The following is a 19,198-nucleotide window of genomic DNA, read 5'->3' as shown; positions in this document are numbered from 1 at the left end:
ATTTAAATAGCAATATTTAAAGTTATATATTTACTATTTTACATGACGTCATTTTAATGTTTACATCGTCAGCTGCTGGTCAATTCTTTGTTCGTCATATTAATATTTTTCTGAAATTGAGTTGAATAAACCTCGTAAAGAGCTGCCAATTTGAACAAATAGGAATGTTCAGGCTGTTTGTGATAACAAATGTGAATGAAGTCGATTTAGGAAACACTTAGCCGTGGAAAAACCTGTGAAATCCACGATGAGTCGTCGATCGCTGAACTGATGTTATTCAATAACTTATTGTTATTGTTTATGTTCACCACACTGGAGATGCACACGCTGGAAATAGTTTGAAGGTCGACCAACCAATTTACCAATTTGGAGCTTCAAGTTATCTGTCTGGTAAGTAATTTTTTGATACAAAAATAAATGTCACCTTTCAAAATTGAGATCCTAACTCAACTGGTGGAGGGTTATTTCTTATTTTTGGCATGATCAAATTCAAAAGTGCTGAACACTGAACAGGCTTTGACATAAGTCAGAATACGACCTGACGACGAGGCTGAGCGGTTCTTGGTTCTCATCGTAAAACCTTCACAAATACACTACAGTACACTACTAGGTAGTACTAAATACTTCCTAGTCAATATTGTTTAAAATGTCAATTTATACTATTTTATAGAATATTATTTCCATTTTTGTTCAAATCAATATTTAGTTAGCTAAATAATACTGATCACCAACTGACGCACATTTTCTTTATATTATTAATGCAAAGTTTGTTGTAAACATACTGATACAGGTTTTGTTGGGTTTCTTAAAAACCCTCAATTTAAATATGTACACTTTCATAATTGTTTTTATTTAATTTTGCATTTGACATTTGTATTTGTATTTGTTTACCCAACTGCTTAATTGTCTGTTGCCAGATGAGCCACCATGTCAGTTTTCAGCGTTACAAGTCGTTTGGTTCAAGCTCAACAAGCAAGCGCTCCCATTAAACATCAAGAGGAAGGACACATCAAAGCAGGCCGCTCAGCAGAGGAAGATTTAACCAAAGCTCTCCGACATCATGGTGTTCCTCATGCTCATATCTTCAGAGGTCTTAGAGTACCAGATGGCTTCCAGACTAGGAAATTTGAGATTGATCTTGTTGTAATAACTGGTAGGTTTTCAATGAATCTTTGGGAGAATTTTAAAAGTATCCATACTAGATTTTTCTGAACTGCCATAAAGCTGTTTGGATTTTGATCTAAAAAAGGCTCTGACAAGTAGGAAATCCTTTAGAGTTGATTTCAATAGAGAGTGTGATAAAAATGTACTGTAAATATTTTTTTAAATGAAGAACTTATTTAAAAAAAAATTCCTTCTGTTCCAGATAATGGGTTATTCACCATTGAAGTGAAGAACTGGTCAGGTAAGGTCACCCTTGGATCTGATGGCAAATCTTGGATTCAACACAAATGTTCCTACTCTGGCAAAGACACCAGTGTGTCCTATGATGAGAAACATGATGACCTCATTGCAAACCTCAAACTGAAGACACAGCTGCTGCGGAATCATTTGCTAAGAAACGATGTCTGCCTTGCTGAGAAATTCTTTCATCCTCGCATCGTGTTAATGAACAAGAAGGTTGAACTTCAAGATGTTCTGGCATCTAAGCTTGAGGTTGTGTCTTCGTTACGCTATGAGGCTTTCCTAGAATCCTTTGAGAAGAGTCTAGGTTGGAGTATGGCAAGTGCCATTGTTCCTTCATTTCTTACAGGTAAGATCCAGCTTACATTTTAGTGAATTAGTGCAATTTTAAGATACTCAATAATTTAAAGGCATTGAAACCATTTTTTTGTTTTTTTCACACTATGTAAAGGTCAGCTATCGTTTAGTGCAATGGATGCAGCAAGGCAAGCATTGAATATCATTGGAACTTGGGATGTTGTTTGCTTAAATGGAGATAAACAGATCTTTGGTAAGTTTAGAATTAAATCACTGGTGCTCACATTGTACTGTGCTGTTTTACAATTTGAGTGACTATGGTGACTGTAATTTCATTTAAAAGCTTAGTTTAGTGTATTTGTTAACAATATCTTTACACAGGTGATTTCAAGGGATGTGCTCATTTTACTCCAAACCGTGAGGAAACAGGAATGCTGGAGTTCTGTCACCAAAGAAATGCATCTATTTCATCCTTCTGGGCTGTGCTTGGCTATTCGCCTCAGGTACTACACGATTTCTAGTTTATATCAAAATATTTTCTCACAGTGTGTAGGATTTGAAACATTGCATGGTGGGAGTACAATCAGGTGACTTTTGTGATGATGCCGTGAGTAATTCTCTTTTGAGTAGTGGTTTCTAAGAAGAACCACAACCGATACTCAATAAAGATTTACACATGGTGTCATTACAAACCTCACCTGATCACAATATGTGTTGTTATGAAAGGAATTCCTAAGATGGATTATGGGTATTGTTTCTTCAGCTATCCTATCCAATCACAATAAGGACTATATGTACATACTGACATTCAGCTACCTTATCAGTTAAAACAAAATTTATTGTAAAACATTTTAAATTAAATATCTGTTTCTTTCATTTTAGGTTGTTGTGACAATGCACAAGCGTTCAGGTGGCAGCTGGCTGTGGGGGACCAGTTGTGGGTCGGTGACCATCCCATACAATGCAGAGATTACATTCCGTGGAGCAGGGGACCAGCAAGATTCTAAAATTCCTGCTAACGACATTCAGAGTATTTCCCTAAGCATTTAAGAGAGAGTGGAGAGGGGGGGGGGGGGGGGAGAAAGAACAAGAACAAAAGAAAGAGGATAGCTGTTACTTATTCAAGCAACAGTGATGCAAATTTTTAGGAGTTGTGGACCGTCAATGTTATTTGGGGGATTGATAAGGTAACAATGCTGCAGGAGGGTGTGCGTTTGTGTTTCATTTTTATTCATTTCATTATTTTTGTCCTTATTTATTTATTTAACTTTCTACAATTTTGTTTTGGTAGATGACGGCATCAAAAGTGTAATAAAATTGATGCAATAATCATATTGGACAGTTTTCTTTTTGTTATTTGATAGAATTGTAAAGGTTATGAGATGGATTGAATGCTGGATACATTTAAGATGTTTGAAGTATTAATTTTTAAGGAAATGTATATATAATAAAGATTATAATTACTGTATTTTCATTATTGTTGTTTTGTACATAGAGATACGAGTGAAGTATTCCTTAGTAGTGAAGTAATTACTAATCAAGATTGTCAAAAAGGAGATTTAACAGAAACTAATGGAGAAAAGCATTCAAATTTTAAATTCTGTGCATTTATTATGTTTTTAACTTGAATTTTTGAAATTAAATCTTCCAATAAAAAAATGTCTCCTTTATAATCTACCGTTTATTTCATGAAATCAACCAAATTCCAGAATTTTGATAACGTGGTTCATGCAATAATAGTCTGACTGCTTTATTAACATAATATCATGTGGTAACACTTTATTTTGCATGGATCAAGGAAAGTAGCTAGCACAGAAGTTGTGTGCTTGCTCTGAGGGTAGACAATGGTGATCATAAGCACAGTATTCATTGGCAGACATGGCAGACAATATGTGAAGAGCCATTTGGGGCCTCTCCACTGAGGAAGGTAACATTGAAAAACAAAACTAACATATCATTATTCTACTTGTTATGTATTTGTTACTGTTTGAACATTTGGATCCAGTTAAGATGTTAAGTACAAATCTTGTTTTGTATTAATGCCAGTTTGACAAGTGTGATCTTGTAAATTATAGACACTTCAATGCAATAGACTCTTGCCATGAAATATGTGAATTGCACATAGCGCGTGCGCACTAACGTTTTGGTTGGCAAAATGAGGGAACATCGCGCTGTTTTGTACACGGCTAATGGTTGCGTGACGCAGACGCGATTGCGCGTCTGCTTAGTGCACAACTCTATGGCGTTTGCCAACCAACAGGGTCTGTACGCATGCGTGAATGTGATTAGCATATTTCATGGGAAGGGTCCATTGGTTTGTATGCGCTATATAAGTTGTTTTTTTAACCAGTTTGATTCTGTTATGTGATCCACTCATTTTCAAATAGATGGAGTCCTTATGAAAATGGAAAACAAATTTTAAACCTCTAATCTCACTTTACAATGATGTAAAAAAGCTGTGTTTTATACCATTTTAAGTGGATTTTGTTGTTGAAACCCAAATTTAATTTAGTCATTTATTGGTGCAAATTTCCTTTTAGGAGTGTACAGACCCATTTACTGTTGATGTCATTTCATGTTTCAAATTTCGCTCTGAAGGAGTATCATAGACAAAATACTTGTACACAATTTTAATGTTTGATTTAATGAGAACTTTCTCATGAAAACACTTTCAATTGGAAAATGAGTGCATCACAAAACTCCAACTTGACATGTGATCGCGTTGGTCATTTAGTTTTTTCAACAGTTGTTTGTGCTCTTTATTTGTGTTTTCAATTGATTTTAACTTCCAACTATTATATTTATTACAGCTATTATAAGATGGGATTGTTTTCAGCTTATGTAAAAATGTGTTGAGTGTAAATTTAAGATTTTTTAGTAAGTTATTGTGTAGCATGTACTTTTATTCACTGCTGTGTTACACATTAAGTTCCACTCTATTGATGTTTTGTTATCAGACATTAATTAATTGAAGTGAATATGACTGAAAATGACACAATTAATCATCTATGTGTTTAATAATAATAATAAAACACAGTCCTGATAATAGCCCTTTATATACTCCTGATTAGTGTCTCAAAGTGCTAATTTTTCCTACAAGGTATACAAAGATGTGTTGAAACATGAGACATATACATGTAGCACCATGTACAGTGTATACCAACTTCAATATTTTATCAGACATTTAATTAACATCAACATATTTTCAATACTCAAGAATTTTGAATTAATCAAAAGATTTGTACGAAAGAATGGTGTACATCTTTGAAGAAAAACTAATAATAATAATAAACAAAACACACTTGTATTTTTGCAGTTCTCATTCACTGAAACTATAAATGGAACTAAAATTGATTAACTATATATGAACACATTTCCTTTAATACCCTTCCACTAAAACTGCTGATGATGTACAAATCATAGACAAAAATATAAAAAACAGTTACATTGTAAATAATGGACAAATAACATTTATACCTACACATATGAAATGACAATATTTTGTATGGAAACTCACTTGAGCAAAATAGAAATTATACTTTTTTATAATATCTGAAAAAAATGCAAGTATGTTTATAACTTCATTGACATGAAACTAAAATCAGTGTTTGTTGAGGTTATAGATTAAAGAAAATGATGTTAAAACTTGTTGGTGCTTGTTCAAAGGTAATAACTCTTCAGTGTCATTTTATCTTAAATTCAAACTTTTCAGAGCGAGACCCTTAAACTTATTTTAAAATGGGTTGTTTTTATATTTATTGAAGTGGAGCAATATCTTTAGTGAACCTGTATTAACTAATATAACATCCAAAAAGGTTTACATTTTGGAGAGACTTAATTTCCAGAGAGACTTGTTAAAATTCTCATCAAAAGTCAGCACTTTTTAAAACAATAATGTAAATGGTTAACTACTATTTTAGTCTTACTGATCAGTATTCTAGTTTTCTGTTTAATGTGTCAAATGTATGTAGTGTAATTTGTTTGAAATAAACTATGTGTCATTTATAGTTCACGAGCTTGTAAATTGAAGGGTTTTCTCACATGTCACCGCATTATTAAACCATGACCCATCAGCTTATTGGCCAAAAGTAAATGGCGACTATGAGGCCGATGGAGCCAATGGGGGTAAGCTAGTCCCTAATAAGCTATTCCAGTTCAATTGTTTACACTGCCGCTAAAAGGGGGGGAGGCGAAACGCCAAAACACCGCCGAAGTCAAGAGGGCCACCATAGGTACGAGTGATGGCTAGTTTATGCACTGCATGCAACAATATGCAAAGCGCGCGGGCGGAAAAAGTGTGTATGACGTAGGAGGTAAACAAACCGAGATATCGGTCAGGGTGCAAGGGTCATTGCTATGGTTATCACGGACGCTCGACATATTCATACGCCCTAGGCGGGGGAAAAAAAGGGGGGTGTCCTTTTCTTTCGTATTTCCCCCCCTTTTACTTTGATAACAATGCCGAAAGATGATTGCCCATTGTTTAAAAACTACCCCCTGTCACACTATGGAGGCACCTCAAGATCAAGACAAGTGACAAGAAAAATAGACAAATAAGAGAACTATATTTCAGCGGGCACTCGCCGCCCACACCACAGTGGCAAAAGTGTGTGACTTGCTTGTCAAGCATAGACGGCATTTTTGTTTAACTCACGAGCTTCAATAATCTGTCAAAATGTCTATTATCGGGCAAAAGCACGAAGTGAAGATATGGGATGAAATATGCAAAGGTACGTGTCATTTACTGGCTATATAAACTAATATAATATACAACTTAGTAACCGATACCCGTACCGTCGAATTTGAAATAAGCCTTTCAGGTGTTGCCCAGTATGCGGACACCCGTCCACACAAACTTCCGGTCCTACTAAAAGCCGACAACAAGCCGACAACAAGTCCAGAGCGCCACCAACACGCCGCCAACCAGTTTTAAATACCTCAAAAAATGGCAAATAAACCATAAATATATTAGAACTATATGTGTTCTGTAATATAAAACATAAATTTAATGGAAAAACTTCACGAAAAGTGTGTATTTTTTAACTAAGTGTTATTTCTGAGTTTTGGTTTGGATCCCCCACGGACGTACATGCTTTGAAGTTTGGGGTCCAACTAAAAGCTGACAACAAGCCGAAAACTTCACTTGCACGGAAAGCGGTCGGACGCCATCTTGGCTTAAAAACCGTGTTTGGACCAGACCATTATGATACGGGTAGATTTAGCACTTGTCAACAACAGAGGGCGGGCTTCATGTGGAGACCTTCACTGCAGTGTGCACAGTACATGACGCCCGCCCTCTATTGCTAAATCTGACTTACCCGCATCATAATGGACTGGTCCAAACACGATTTTAAGCTAAGATGGCGTCCGACCGTTTTCCGTGAAAGTTAAGTTTTCGGCTTGTTGTCGGCTTTTAGTAGGACCCCAAACTTCAAAGCATGTACGTGGGGGATCCAAACCAAAACTCAGAAATAACACTTAGTTTAAGAAAAGACAACCCTGCGTCGACAGTCATGACACTTCAGACTAGATCTCCGAAAGACAACTCAACTGTAAACAGTTGACCAAGTTTACACCATCCACTGTTTATTAAAATGATGTTACTTTAAAGCCATTAATATTATACACTTTCGGTAAACAGTATTGTCCAAGACCCACACTTTGTGTATCACAACTAATATATAAAATAACAAACCTGTGAGAATTTAGGTTCAATCGGTCAATCGGGAGAAAATAACGGGAAAACCCATTCTTGTTTCCGCGCGTTTCGCCGTGTCATGACATGTGTTTAAAATAAATCCGTAATTCTCCCTAACAAGAATTTATATTATTTTAATGTTTTCTCAAAAAGTAAAGCATTTCATGGAACAATATTTCAAGAGAAGTCTTTCACCATTACCTTCTGTAAACCCTGTAAATTATTTGTTAATCTGTGAACTTTTTTTCTTTTTTTCTGTACCGAAAGGGTATAATGGCTTTAACTTACTGATTTTTTTACTCTGTCCTCTGTTTAGTAAGCTGGTTAGTGTTACTCTGTCTGATCAGGCTGATAATGTCTGTTGTAATAATAAAACTCTGTTGTGTTTGGTGGTAACATCTAGTTTGTAGATCCAGCAGTATTCAGTAACTGGGGCACGCTGTACCAATTTTTTTTATTATTTTGTTTTACTTTTTTGAGATAAATTTCAAAATTTAAATGATTAGGCCTATCACTTACAGTGCCCCAGTTACTGGGTCTACTCTAATCTATTTGGTGTATATGATTATGAGTTACTTGAACCTCCATTTTAAATTATTCATATTCGAGCAGCTGGTGGCAACTTTGCTGGGGCGGGGCAGGGCAAGTTTACCGTTAACACTAGTTGCGATCGCCATCGGGAGGAGGATTGCGTTATCACAACTACGTAACCTGATATAACAATTTGATTTACATTTTTTAGAACAAACTGAAGGGTTGAAATGTTTGCTGTGCCATTGACTTGTTTGTACCTCAACTTTCACAAGATTATAATACTTTTTAAAGAACCACATCATTGTTTTTCTCTGTCTTATTTATCTCATTTAATTTGTCTTTTTGATCAGAATTTTCTTTGATGAGGCCACCCTTTCCAAAAGATGATGACCAAGAATCCGTTGGTACTGACATCATTGAGTTCCGTCCTGAAGCACATTCCCCTGTTATGTTTGGTCGTATGGTGGAACATGTTGAAGTTGACTCCCAAGCGGCTGACTATTTTGATCCAGCCCTCTCCCATCCTGCATGTGTTGGGTACACAATGCTAGAGAGACCCCCTAAGCAAGACACACCCTGTGCAGCTACACCTCCACCCAGAGAAAAATGTAAACAACTTGTTTGTATTCATTAAGGTTTTGAAGTCTGATTTGTATTGAAAGTTTTTGTGTGTACATAATTAAATATTGGCATTATGGTTCTGCTTTGAAATCATTCACACACTTGTATACCCAAATCAACTTATAAAGTACCGATATCCACACAAAATATGTTTTAAGGTGCTTTGAAAAAAGAATACATGCCTGCGAGGAAGCCTTAAATTACATGCAGGCCACAAAGGCCATGGCCTCTATTGCCCCTGGTCTTGGCCTCGGTGCCCCTTCAAGAGTTTACTACTGATTTTTAAGATTTTCCAAAGGAAGTTCCCTTTGCAAAATGAACATTAACCTTGCCATTTGAAAGGTGAAAATCCAGGCATGGAAGTGTGCCCGATGGTTTACCTATTCCCCAAAAGTTTGATTAGAAAAAAAATCATTGAAAATTGAATGGCTCAAAATAAAAATGATCAACTAAGAAATTAGCTGGAAGACCTATGTTATTGCAAAAATGAAATAAAATGCTAACCTACTCAATTATAAATTTATTGATAAATCCTTTAACTTACTGAGTCCAGTAGGAATGTGGAATCCTACATGTGCAGATTTATATCTATAATATGTTCTAATAAACAGGTATGCCTCGAGAATATCTGGAACACTACATCTTCCCTGTGCTACTTCCCGCATTGCTAGCTATGTTGAAACAAGCCAAGAAGGAAAAATGCTTTGAGGTAAATAAAAGAAACAAGAACAAAAGAGTTTGAGAAAGTTTACATTTAAAATACGTCTCACTTTCTGTAAAGTGTACGTGTAGATACTTTCACGGCAGTATAAAGAATAATAATTAGTTTTTTAATAATTTGTTTAAATTGCAAAATGTTTTTCTACACTATTGTTAGTTAGTTGTGTATACTTGTATTTGGCCAGTGGATGTCAAGTTTCTCTGTTTTTTAACGTGGACAATAAATTAATCTATTCTATCTATTTATGATAAGAAAACTTCTTTGACTTTAAGCAACCATAAATGGAACTTCCAACCGTTTGAGCTGAAGAGTAAATTTCATTGCAAAGGGGGTCCATTTGGCTTGTCTCCGTGTACACAAAGTTATCTAAAACGATTTGGTTGCAACAAATTTCAATTTGAATTTTCTTGTCTTTATAAAAGAATTATTATTGGAAAAAAACTTCTTTAATTTATTCAATTTTAAAACATGTTCTGTTTTTTCGTTGCAGAGGAAGAGATTTCGATTCAATGGTTGTGACTATTTGACAGAATATCTGTGGAGGTAAATCAAAAAATTGTTGCAATAAATGTTGTACTTGGATCCCATTCCAAAGTATCCAGATATTAAAGTTGTTTCAGTGACTTGCGAGCAGAACCAGTTAGCTCATTATTCAACTGGTCCATTAGCTTTTTCCCTCGTCACTAATCTGGCCAGCTAAACCACTTGGAGAAAGGTTTGACTGATCCTTGGGTGTTTGAAATACCATTATTAGCCAGTGTACCATTGAACTACATGCAGTAATTAATATAGAAACTTTACCTGCTCATGCAGACCTATCTCCCTGTGTACAGCGTTGAAAACCTCTTGGTATTGTTTTTGCAGTCAAGGGTTTTTATTCCAACTATAATTTTATAGCATTTAACCACTTCTGGTCCGTATTTGAAAACATATATTGTGCCTGTGTATGCAGTATTAATTTTAGAACTTTTTGAAGCAAGCTCTGCCTTGACAAATTAGACAAAACAAATTCTCGTAATAGCTATTGGGACTTGTTGTTCTTAATCTTTAACCTTCCATGGTATACTCGACTCTTGGAAATGGAACTCTCACTTTTACCTCCTAATGAGCCAAATGTAACGAACAATGGTGGCTGCCTGTCCATATTTGTAAGCCACATTTTGTATGAAAAAAGAACAAAGGTTTGGAATTGGGTTCAGATGGTGTTCGTGACAGACAGAAGTCTTGTTTGACATTGATGTAAGGGGGTTATGGTTGTCACATTGGGCTGGAGCTTCTACCTGTCATTCATCTTTGTTTTATATTAACACTTTTTCCCACACTCTACATCCTTTTTGAACTAACAACCTGGGCCCAGTTTCATAGCTGCTTAACGGTAAGCAAATTTGCGTGCTTACTGTAGCAGAAAATTGGCTTAAGCCTTAGCGTATTTCACAGGTTAGCAGAAAAATTGGGCGGCCATATTGCGTGTTTACCGTGGATTTGCATTGTGACGTCATTTATTTTCGTGCGTTAAGCACCGGAAGGTTAGCATGCTTTTTCGTGTGCTTACGGTTAGCAGCACTATGAAATAGAAATTGCACAGTAAGCACAAATTTGGCCGCTAAGCAGCGCTATGAAATTAGGCCCCAGTGTCCTTCATCCCACAAATTAACCACATAAGAGAAAAATAAAATTCCTACATTGCCTTTTCATCTGAATGTTTTGGTCTTGCGTGCCTTTTAGCCTTGTTAGGGTAAACTTGCATGTTTGTATAGGAGACATAATAGAACCATGGAGGGTATGTAGTCCAATGGTAGAGGTTTCAGTTTTTTTTTTTAAGTCCAGCTTTGTGTATTAGAATAACATTATTAGGATATGTCACCATGGACATGAATGAAAAATCAATACATAAAGAATATTGTACTGTTCCTTTTGCAGACACAACCCCAAGTACAAAGGTAGAGAGTTGGACCAGTTAGAGGAGATTCCATTCGTTAAGCGGATTTTAGCAGAAAAGTGAGTATTCAGTTGTTTGCAATCCTACATTTTGTTATGTAGACTCTTTCTAGTCACCATTTATCTTGTATAGTGTACATATATGTTTAATTGGGTTTCCAAATCAGTAAAACAATCTGAATTGATATACATGTATATTTCCTGGTTATTTCCCTGTGCAGTCCCAGACCACCCCTTCCCTTGTCACTCATATGGACAGAACATGAAGCTGCTATTGTCATCCAGTCATTCTTCAGAGGCTACAAGGTAATTCAGCTTTATTGAGGTTTATTATGCAGACTTGATCAACACTCTTAATCCATGAAACTTAAAATTGTATACAAGAGACATTCTGAAATGAAAGGGAACACAAGGAGTATTCTCCTGAAGACGAGCAGAGTATACTGTTGTGGAGACCATATACAGATATTATACATGTACATGGTAGTAGCCGCAAGTTGACAATTTAATATTTAGTATTTATAGTCATTTCTTACAATAAGTATTGCTCTGTTAGTTAAAAACCCTTGTCGACATGTTACACAGTTACCCTATTATGGGGGCTCTGTTAGTTAAAAACCCTTGTCGAGGGCGCTGTTCTGTTCAGCGTTGAGGGTGCTGTTCTGTAGCCGCCACTGTTTATTTTGTCTCTCCAGTGTTTGCTTATTTTTATCCATTTAATCTTTGCTGAGTTTTTGGCATTGTCTTTATATTTATTGTTGACGTGTTTGGTAAGCTTTATGTGCTTTTGTATGATATATTTTGGTGCTTTTTCCGATTTGTATTGCTTGTTATTTTGATGTTTTTGATGTGGTTTTTATCTCCGGTCGAGTACACTATTTAACGTGTGCTCATCATGGTTGTTGCCTTTAGTGCCCGTTCTCGTCTCTTGGTGTTTTTACATCTGATTTTCATCATACATAAGTCACAGGTTCAAACCTTTTCTGATGCTGTGACTGTCAGAAATGAGTATTTTGTGTCTCCAGACCAATACATGTGTCTGACTAATTTTGTTGTGTAATTTTCACCCTGTTATGGGGTGACATTACAGCTGTGCCGTACTGGGTTTAATTTCTCTAAAGTTCCATTAGTAAAATGGTCCAAACATGGCCAAACTACTCTTGTTATTCCTGGTCATGACCCTCCACATGACATAACAATATTTATGGATATTGCTGTTAACCCATGTCCTCGTATTGGATCCACTAGTAACATGAGTAATGACGAGTTGCATTTTATACATTCAGATAGTTCTCATTCTATCATGTCTAGTAATTGTACTATAATGTATTCCCGTGGTCAGCCTTTTAGTATCCGTAAGACTTCTTGTCCATTCAGCCTGGATTGCTTTCTATTCTGAAAGCAAATGGAATTCTTCGGTTCAGGGGTAATAGAGTGGGTCATTGTAACTATAAGTGTAAAATTCCTGTTCAAATTGGTCACCGGCTTGATTATGTTCATAAATGAGAGAGCTTTGGAAAACCGCACTCCTGTACTTAAACACATTGTTGTAAATCCTGCCGATCCCTCTGATGATCTTTTTAAACTCTGTTGCTTAAATACCAGATCTCTTAAAAATAAAGCAGCTAGTTTTGTTTCTTATGCTATTAATAGTAAGGCTGATTTGTTTGCCCTTACCGAGACTTGGTTTACAGATATGGATGTTGCCCACAAGTTTGAAGCAACCCCACCTGGTTTTAGATTGCTTGATCATCCCCAGAAAAACCGTGTGGGGGGAGGCACTGCTTTGTTGTTTCGTGACCATTTGAATGTCAAGAAAATTGCTGGAGATGAACTAGACTCATTTGAGTTTTCAGAATGGTCTGTAGGGATTAATTCGTGTAAATTACGACTTGTAATTATTGATAGGCCTCCTTACTCTGCTAGCCACCCTTGTACAGTTAATCGGTTTATCAATGATTTTTCTGATTATTTAGAATCCATTGTTTTATCTTCTGAACCAGTTTTAATAACTGGGGATTTTAACATTCATGTTGACATCTCTGATGATCCAAACACTATACGTTTTTTGTCACTTCTTGAATCCATGGGTCTCCAGCAACATGTTAACAAACCTACTCATGAGATGGGTCACACACTTGATTCCAGGAAATCAGACATGGTTCTTAACAGCCCCCCGACACCTCACCACCTCTTTTCTGATCATTTTTTTGTTATTTGCAATTTGCAACAAAACAAGTCTGGTTTTCCAGCTAAACAGATTGTTTACAGGGATATTAAATCCATTGACATTTATTGCTTGAAAGGCGACTTAGTCTCTTCTAGGCTGTGCAGGGACACTCCTCAAGGTCTTGAGGAGCTTACCAAGTGTTATAATACTACGCTTGCTGGTGCCTTTAATACACATGCCCCATTAAAGTCCAAGTTGGTCACCGCTAGGCCCCGTCTTCCTTGGTTTAGTCAAGACATCAACTCTGCCTTGAGGATGAGGAGACGTGCAGAAAAGAAGTGGCGACGAACAAACATGGTCTCTGATCTTTTAGAATATAAGCTTATTAGAAATAGGGTTACCTTTCTTCTTAATAAAGCTCGCTGCAGTTTTTACAAAGACTTTATCGAAAGTAATAGTTCCGACCAGAGGAAATTATTTAGAGCATCTAAAAAGCTGCTTGGGCACAGTGTTGACGTCCTCTACCCACCTTTTAAAGATAAACTGTCTCTTGCCAATGATATGGGTAGCTTTTTTGTAAAGAAAATATCTAATATTCATGCTAAGCTTGATGACTTGGAAGTTTCAACCTCTGTGGACAGGCCGTTATATTTTACACCTGAAACAATGTCCAGTAATATCCTGTTTGATAGTTTCATACCACTAACCGAGTCACAGGTAAAACAGCTTGTTGTCAATTCTTCTAAGGGATCATGCGCTCTGGATCCCATGCCTACTAACCTTGTGGGTGAGTGCCTTGATGTTTTGCTTCCAGTTATTACCAACATTATAAACTCATCATTAGTTTCTGGAACATTTCCTACTGACTGGAAAGAAGCTTTAATATGTCCTTTATTAAAGAAACCCAATCTTGACGTGAAATTAGAAAACTACCGTCCAATCAGTAACTTGCAATTTATTTCTAAATTAACTGAGAGAGCTGTTTGTGACCAACTTTATAGTCACATGTCAAAACACTCCATGTTTCCGGTTCTCCAATCATCTTACCGGAAGCATCATAGTACAGAAACGGCTCTTATTAAGGTTAAAAATGATTTACTGATGAGGATTCTGCTTGTCCTTTTAGACCTTAGTGCAGCGTTCGATACTGTTGATCATGTAATTTTGCTGAAACGTCTTCAGTCTAAATGTGGAGTCACTGGCAAGGCCCTTGATTGGTTTTCGTCCTATTTGTCAGATAGAAGTCAACGTGTATCCATTCAAGGTACCTTATCAGAGAAGTTTAACATCAACTGTGGTGTTCCTCAGGGATCCTGCTTAGGACCATTTTTATTTATTGTCTATGCCTCTAAATTGTTTGACATCCTTGAGCATCATTTTCCTGATGTCCATTGCTATGCCGATGACACTCAGCTGTATCTATCTTTTAGACCCGACGACGACAAATCTTGTCAAGCTGCTGTGACTTTAATCGAAGATTGCATTAGGGACATCAGGCAATGGATGATACATGACCACCTTTTAATTAATGATGCTAAAAGTGAATTTTTGATCATCGGATCAAAGCAGCAATTGAAGAAAATTAATATTTCCAATATAATGATAGGTGAAGCTACTGTTTTTCCTACAACATGTGTTCGTAACTGGGGGTCTTGGTTCGATTCTGAACTTACAATGAACACCCACATCAATAAATCTTGCTCTGCTGCCTTTTTTCATCTTCACAACATCAAACGCATTAGTCAGATCCTTACACAAGACTCTCTTTTAAAACTCATTCATGCATTTGTGACCAGTCGTCTTGATTATTGTAATAGCCTTTTGTATGGTCTGCCAAAGTCACAGATAGCTAAACTACAAAGGGTTCAAAACGCAGCTGCCAGAATTGTTTCGAACACACATCGATTTGATCACATCACACCTGTACTTCGTCAATTACATTAGCTGCCTGTTTCGCACAGGATTCATTTTAAAATCCTGTTGTTGACATTTAAAGCTATTCATGGTCTTTCTCCAAAGTATGTTCAGGATCTTGTTTCCATCCGGAAAGTATCTTTTTATAAACTTAGGTCAGGGAATAATGGTATTTTCTTGGATTATCCTTCTGGTAAAATGTTGACTACATTTGGTGATAGGGCTTTTTCTGTGGCAGCCCCTAAGCTCTGGAATGCGCTACCGCTTCACATACGTAGCGAACAGAAACTCATCTCTTTTAAATGTAATATAAAAACCTATCTTTTAAATACCGCTTTTTAGCTATTTATGTCTTCATCTATGGTCACCTTGCCAGTTAGTTTAGAATTTTAGCATAGTTAGGGTTAGAAGCGTCTGTCTCCTGAAAAAGGTCAAAACATTACCGATGCCAGTTGCCGAATACCAAAAACCCTTGTCGACATGTTACACAGTTACCCTATATGGGGGCTCTGTTAGTTAAAAATTCTTGTCAACATGTTACACAGTTACCCTATATGGGGGCTCTGTTAGTTAAAAACCCTTGTTGACATGTTACACAGTTACCCTATATGGGGGCTCTGTTAGTTAAAAACCCTTGTCGACATGTTACACAGTTACCCTAAATGGGGGCTCTGTTAGTTAAAAACCCTTGTCGACATGTTACACAGTTACCCTATATGGGGGCTCCGTTAGTTAAAAACCCTTGTCGACATGTTACACAGTTACCCTATATGGGGGCTCTGTTAGTTAAAAACCCTTGTCGACATGTTACACAGTTACCCTAAATGGGGGCTCTGTTAGTTAAAAACCCTTGTTGACATGTTACACAGTTACCCTATATGGGGGCTCTGTTAGTTAAAAACCCTTGTTACACAGTTACCCTATATGGGCTCTGTTAGTTAAAAACCCTTGTCGACATGTTACACAGTTACCCTATATGGGGGCTCTGTTAGTTAAAAACCCTTGTCAACATGTTACACAGTTATCCTATATGGGGGCTGTTAATAAAAACCCTTGTACATGTTACACAGTTACCCTATATGGGGGCTCTGATTAGTTAAAAACCCTTGTCGACATGTTACACAGTTACCCTATATGGGGGCTCTGTTAGTTAAAAACCCTTGTCGACATGTTACACAGTTACCCTAAAAGGGGGCTCTGTTAGTTAAAAACCCTTGTCGACATGTTACACAGTTACCCTATATGGGGGCTCTGTTAGTTAAAAACCCTTGTCGACATGTTACACAGTTACCCTATATGGGGGCTCTGTTAGTTAAAAACCCTTGTCGACATGTTACACGGTTACCCTAAATGGGGGCTCTGTTAGTTAAAAACCCTTGTCGACATGTTACACAGTTACCCTATATGGGGGCTCCGTTAGTTAAAAACCCTTGTCGACATGTTACACAGTTACCCTATATGGGGGCTCTGTTAGTTAAAAACCCTTGTCGACATGTTACACAGTTACCCTATATGGGGGCTCTGTTAGTTAAAAACCCTTGTCAACATGTTACACAGTTACCCTATATGGGGGCTGTTAGTTAAAAACCCTTGTACATGTTACACAGTTACCCTATATGGGGGCTCTGATTAGTTAAAAACCCTTGTCGACATGTTACACAGTTACCCTATATGGGGGCTCTGTTAGTTAAAAACCCTTGTCGACATGTTACACAGTTACCCTAAAAGGGGGCTCTGTTAGTTAAAAACCCTTGTCGACATGTTACACAGTTACCCTATATGGGGGCTCTGTTAGTTAAAAACCCTTGTCGACATGTTACACAGTTACCCTATATGGGGGCTCTGTTAGTTAAAAACCCTTGTCGACATGTTACACGGTTACCCTATATGGGGGCTCCGTTAGTTAAAAACCCTTGTCGACATGTTACAGTTACCCTATATGGGGCTTAGTTTCTATTCAAGTTCATAGTAAATGTTTCTAGTTGACTTAAGAATTAATCAAGCATTGTGCCTTATTTATGTTTGTTTAATTCTTTGTTCAATATATGAAATATTTAACAATTAAAATCTTATTTCAATAAATCTGATAAAGGTGCGAAAAGAAGAACACATCCAGGAGCTACGTCAATGGCAGAGGGAATGGCGTGACGAGAACGCAGACATCAAACTCAAAGTGCAAGATTTTTGGAAGGAGCACGAGGCTGGATCAGAACGAGGCAGTGCAAGAAAGATAAGAGACCATAAGAGTCATAGTGCACGATACCCAGCCTGTTATAGGCTCAGAACATGGAGCCCTTCACCAGAGAGAAAATCAGGGGTACTGCAGTGATTGCAGGGTTGTGAGGTGTTAGGCCAATTTGTAAAACCATAATATATTAATCTTTCGTAAATGTTCCGTTCTCAAGAACAATGGTAAACAAGTACAAAGGATGGGCAGATTTGTTGGGATGTTTTTATAAACCTCTTTTGCTTTTAGACTTTCTTGAAAGATGTAAAAAGACATTTAAATAAGACGGAAAGCATAATGATGTTCATCCAAGCATGAATGTTGTCCATTTGTAATGCAAGTCTTTATGTTTTGTTTCTACATGAACTACCTTGAGTTAGAAAATGCAAGCGACTGTTATCACTGCCACAAATAGGGCAGTACCAGACAAAAAAAGCTTGAAAAAAAATCACCCCAAAATGTTTAGTTTTATTAATGCGCTGTTTAAAGAGTAATTGCATTGTAAAAAGTAAATAATGTACATTTGTAAATAAAGAAATTCTTTTTACACGATACAATTAATTGAAAAGTTTCTTTATTGTAACATGTCAGTTTTGTCGCAGTAATTGTGTCTATATCATAAAAGGTATCACATATATTATTTATTACATAATCTTAATTTACTTTCAATGAGAAAAATAAATAAACTCTTCTCATTTAACCTTTTTTTCAATAACTATTGATTCATGTGAACGTCTGCAAAATACTTCCATCTTTTTAAAAATATCATCTGACTAAGCCAAGTTGGATATTATTATTACAATTTAGTTCAGCTTTGCACAGAATAATTTTACCAGCAAAGGTTCGATGTGATAAACAGCCTCGTTATAAAGTGCACTTATCCTACTCTATTATCATGTAGAGTCTTGAGTTCTTGACCTACTTTGAATATTTTATAAGTCGGACTCAAAGTAAAAAAGAACAAGAGAATCTACAAATAAAAATGAAGAGTAAGAACAAAATTGAAAACAAACAAAATTCACCTTGACATCCTCCCTTTCATTACACTAGCGAAGAAAGCTCTTCGTATAAAATGCTGCAAGTGTAGCGTTGTGTACACGGGAGGGTTAGTGGCTGGGCAGGGTCACAATACAAATCACTGTGGCAAACCACCTATCCAAAGTTAAGACAAATCTTAGTGCTTTGTGAAATCGTATACTTGTCCGTTTTTTCCTGTTTCGGCATTATTTGTCGATCCCATACATAGTTTCCAGCGGGTCCCGATAGTGGTTTCTTTTCAGTCCCGTTTATATCCCGTTTTGTTGATTTTGTTCCCGTTCAATTTATTATTTACCTGTCCTGTATCGTTTTCAAGTCCCTTTTCTTTTTTCCCCCTCACCAGCCCCATTCATTTTTTCCCCCAACTCCCTGTCCAACCGTGTGCCCCTTCCATATCCCGTCCCATGTCTAACCCGTGCCTCCCGTCCCCACGATCCCATGCATTGGCATTGTTCTTTGCTTGTCACTGTTTGCCCATAACTCATATTTTCCAGTTTCACACAGGTCCCGTTTGTGGTTCTTTCCCGTTTTATGGGATTGATTCCCCCCCCCCCCCCTCCCCATTCAGTTTAATATTTTCCTGTCCCATGTCCCATATCATGATAGTCCCTTTTGTTTTTTAGGATTCCATACCCC

General features: G+C 36.9%; 2 protein-coding genes across 3 annotated transcripts; both read left to right on the top strand.

Annotated features, from left to right (window-relative positions):
• The first annotated feature begins 67 nt into the window (after window positions 1–67).
• Window positions 68–2,778, top strand: LOC117293089. Its single transcript, XM_033775304.1, has 6 exons — window positions 68–390; window positions 918–1,153; window positions 1,367–1,753; window positions 1,856–1,954; window positions 2,083–2,204; window positions 2,584–2,778. The coding sequence occupies exons 2-6, from the start codon at window positions 928–930 to the stop codon at window positions 2,749–2,751; spliced, it is 1,002 nt and encodes a 333-aa protein (XP_033631195.1). The 5' UTR covers window positions 68–390; window positions 918–927; the 3' UTR covers window positions 2,752–2,778.
• A 3,543-nt stretch (window positions 2,779–6,321) lies between these two features.
• Window positions 6,322–18,890, top strand: LOC117292462 (IQ domain-containing protein K-like). Of its 2 annotated transcripts, none has more exons than XM_033774505.1 (7): window positions 6,322–6,431; window positions 8,284–8,541; window positions 9,166–9,263; window positions 9,766–9,818; window positions 11,196–11,273; window positions 11,435–11,519; window positions 17,390–18,890. In XM_033774505.1, exons 1-7 carry the CDS (start codon window positions 6,377–6,379, stop codon window positions 17,624–17,626), a joined length of 864 nt encoding a protein of 287 aa, XP_033630396.1. In that variant the 5' UTR covers window positions 6,322–6,376; the 3' UTR covers window positions 17,627–18,890. The 2 variants fall into 2 exon arrangements, with proteins under 2 accessions (XP_033630396.1, XP_033630397.1); XM_033774506.1 differs by lacking the exon at window positions 6,322–6,431 and adding an exon at window positions 7,084–7,253.
• Window positions 18,891–19,198: the final 308 nt, after the last annotated feature.

The sequence above is a fragment of the Asterias rubens genome, chromosome 7 (assembly GCF_902459465.1).
Source record: "Asterias rubens chromosome 7, eAstRub1.3, whole genome shotgun sequence".
In the NCBI taxonomy this organism is placed as follows: Eukaryota; Metazoa; Echinodermata; class Asteroidea; order Forcipulatida; family Asteriidae; genus Asterias; species Asterias rubens.
The sequence above is the reverse complement of the archived record's forward strand: the minus strand, read 5'-3'. Positions and strand labels throughout refer to the sequence as shown.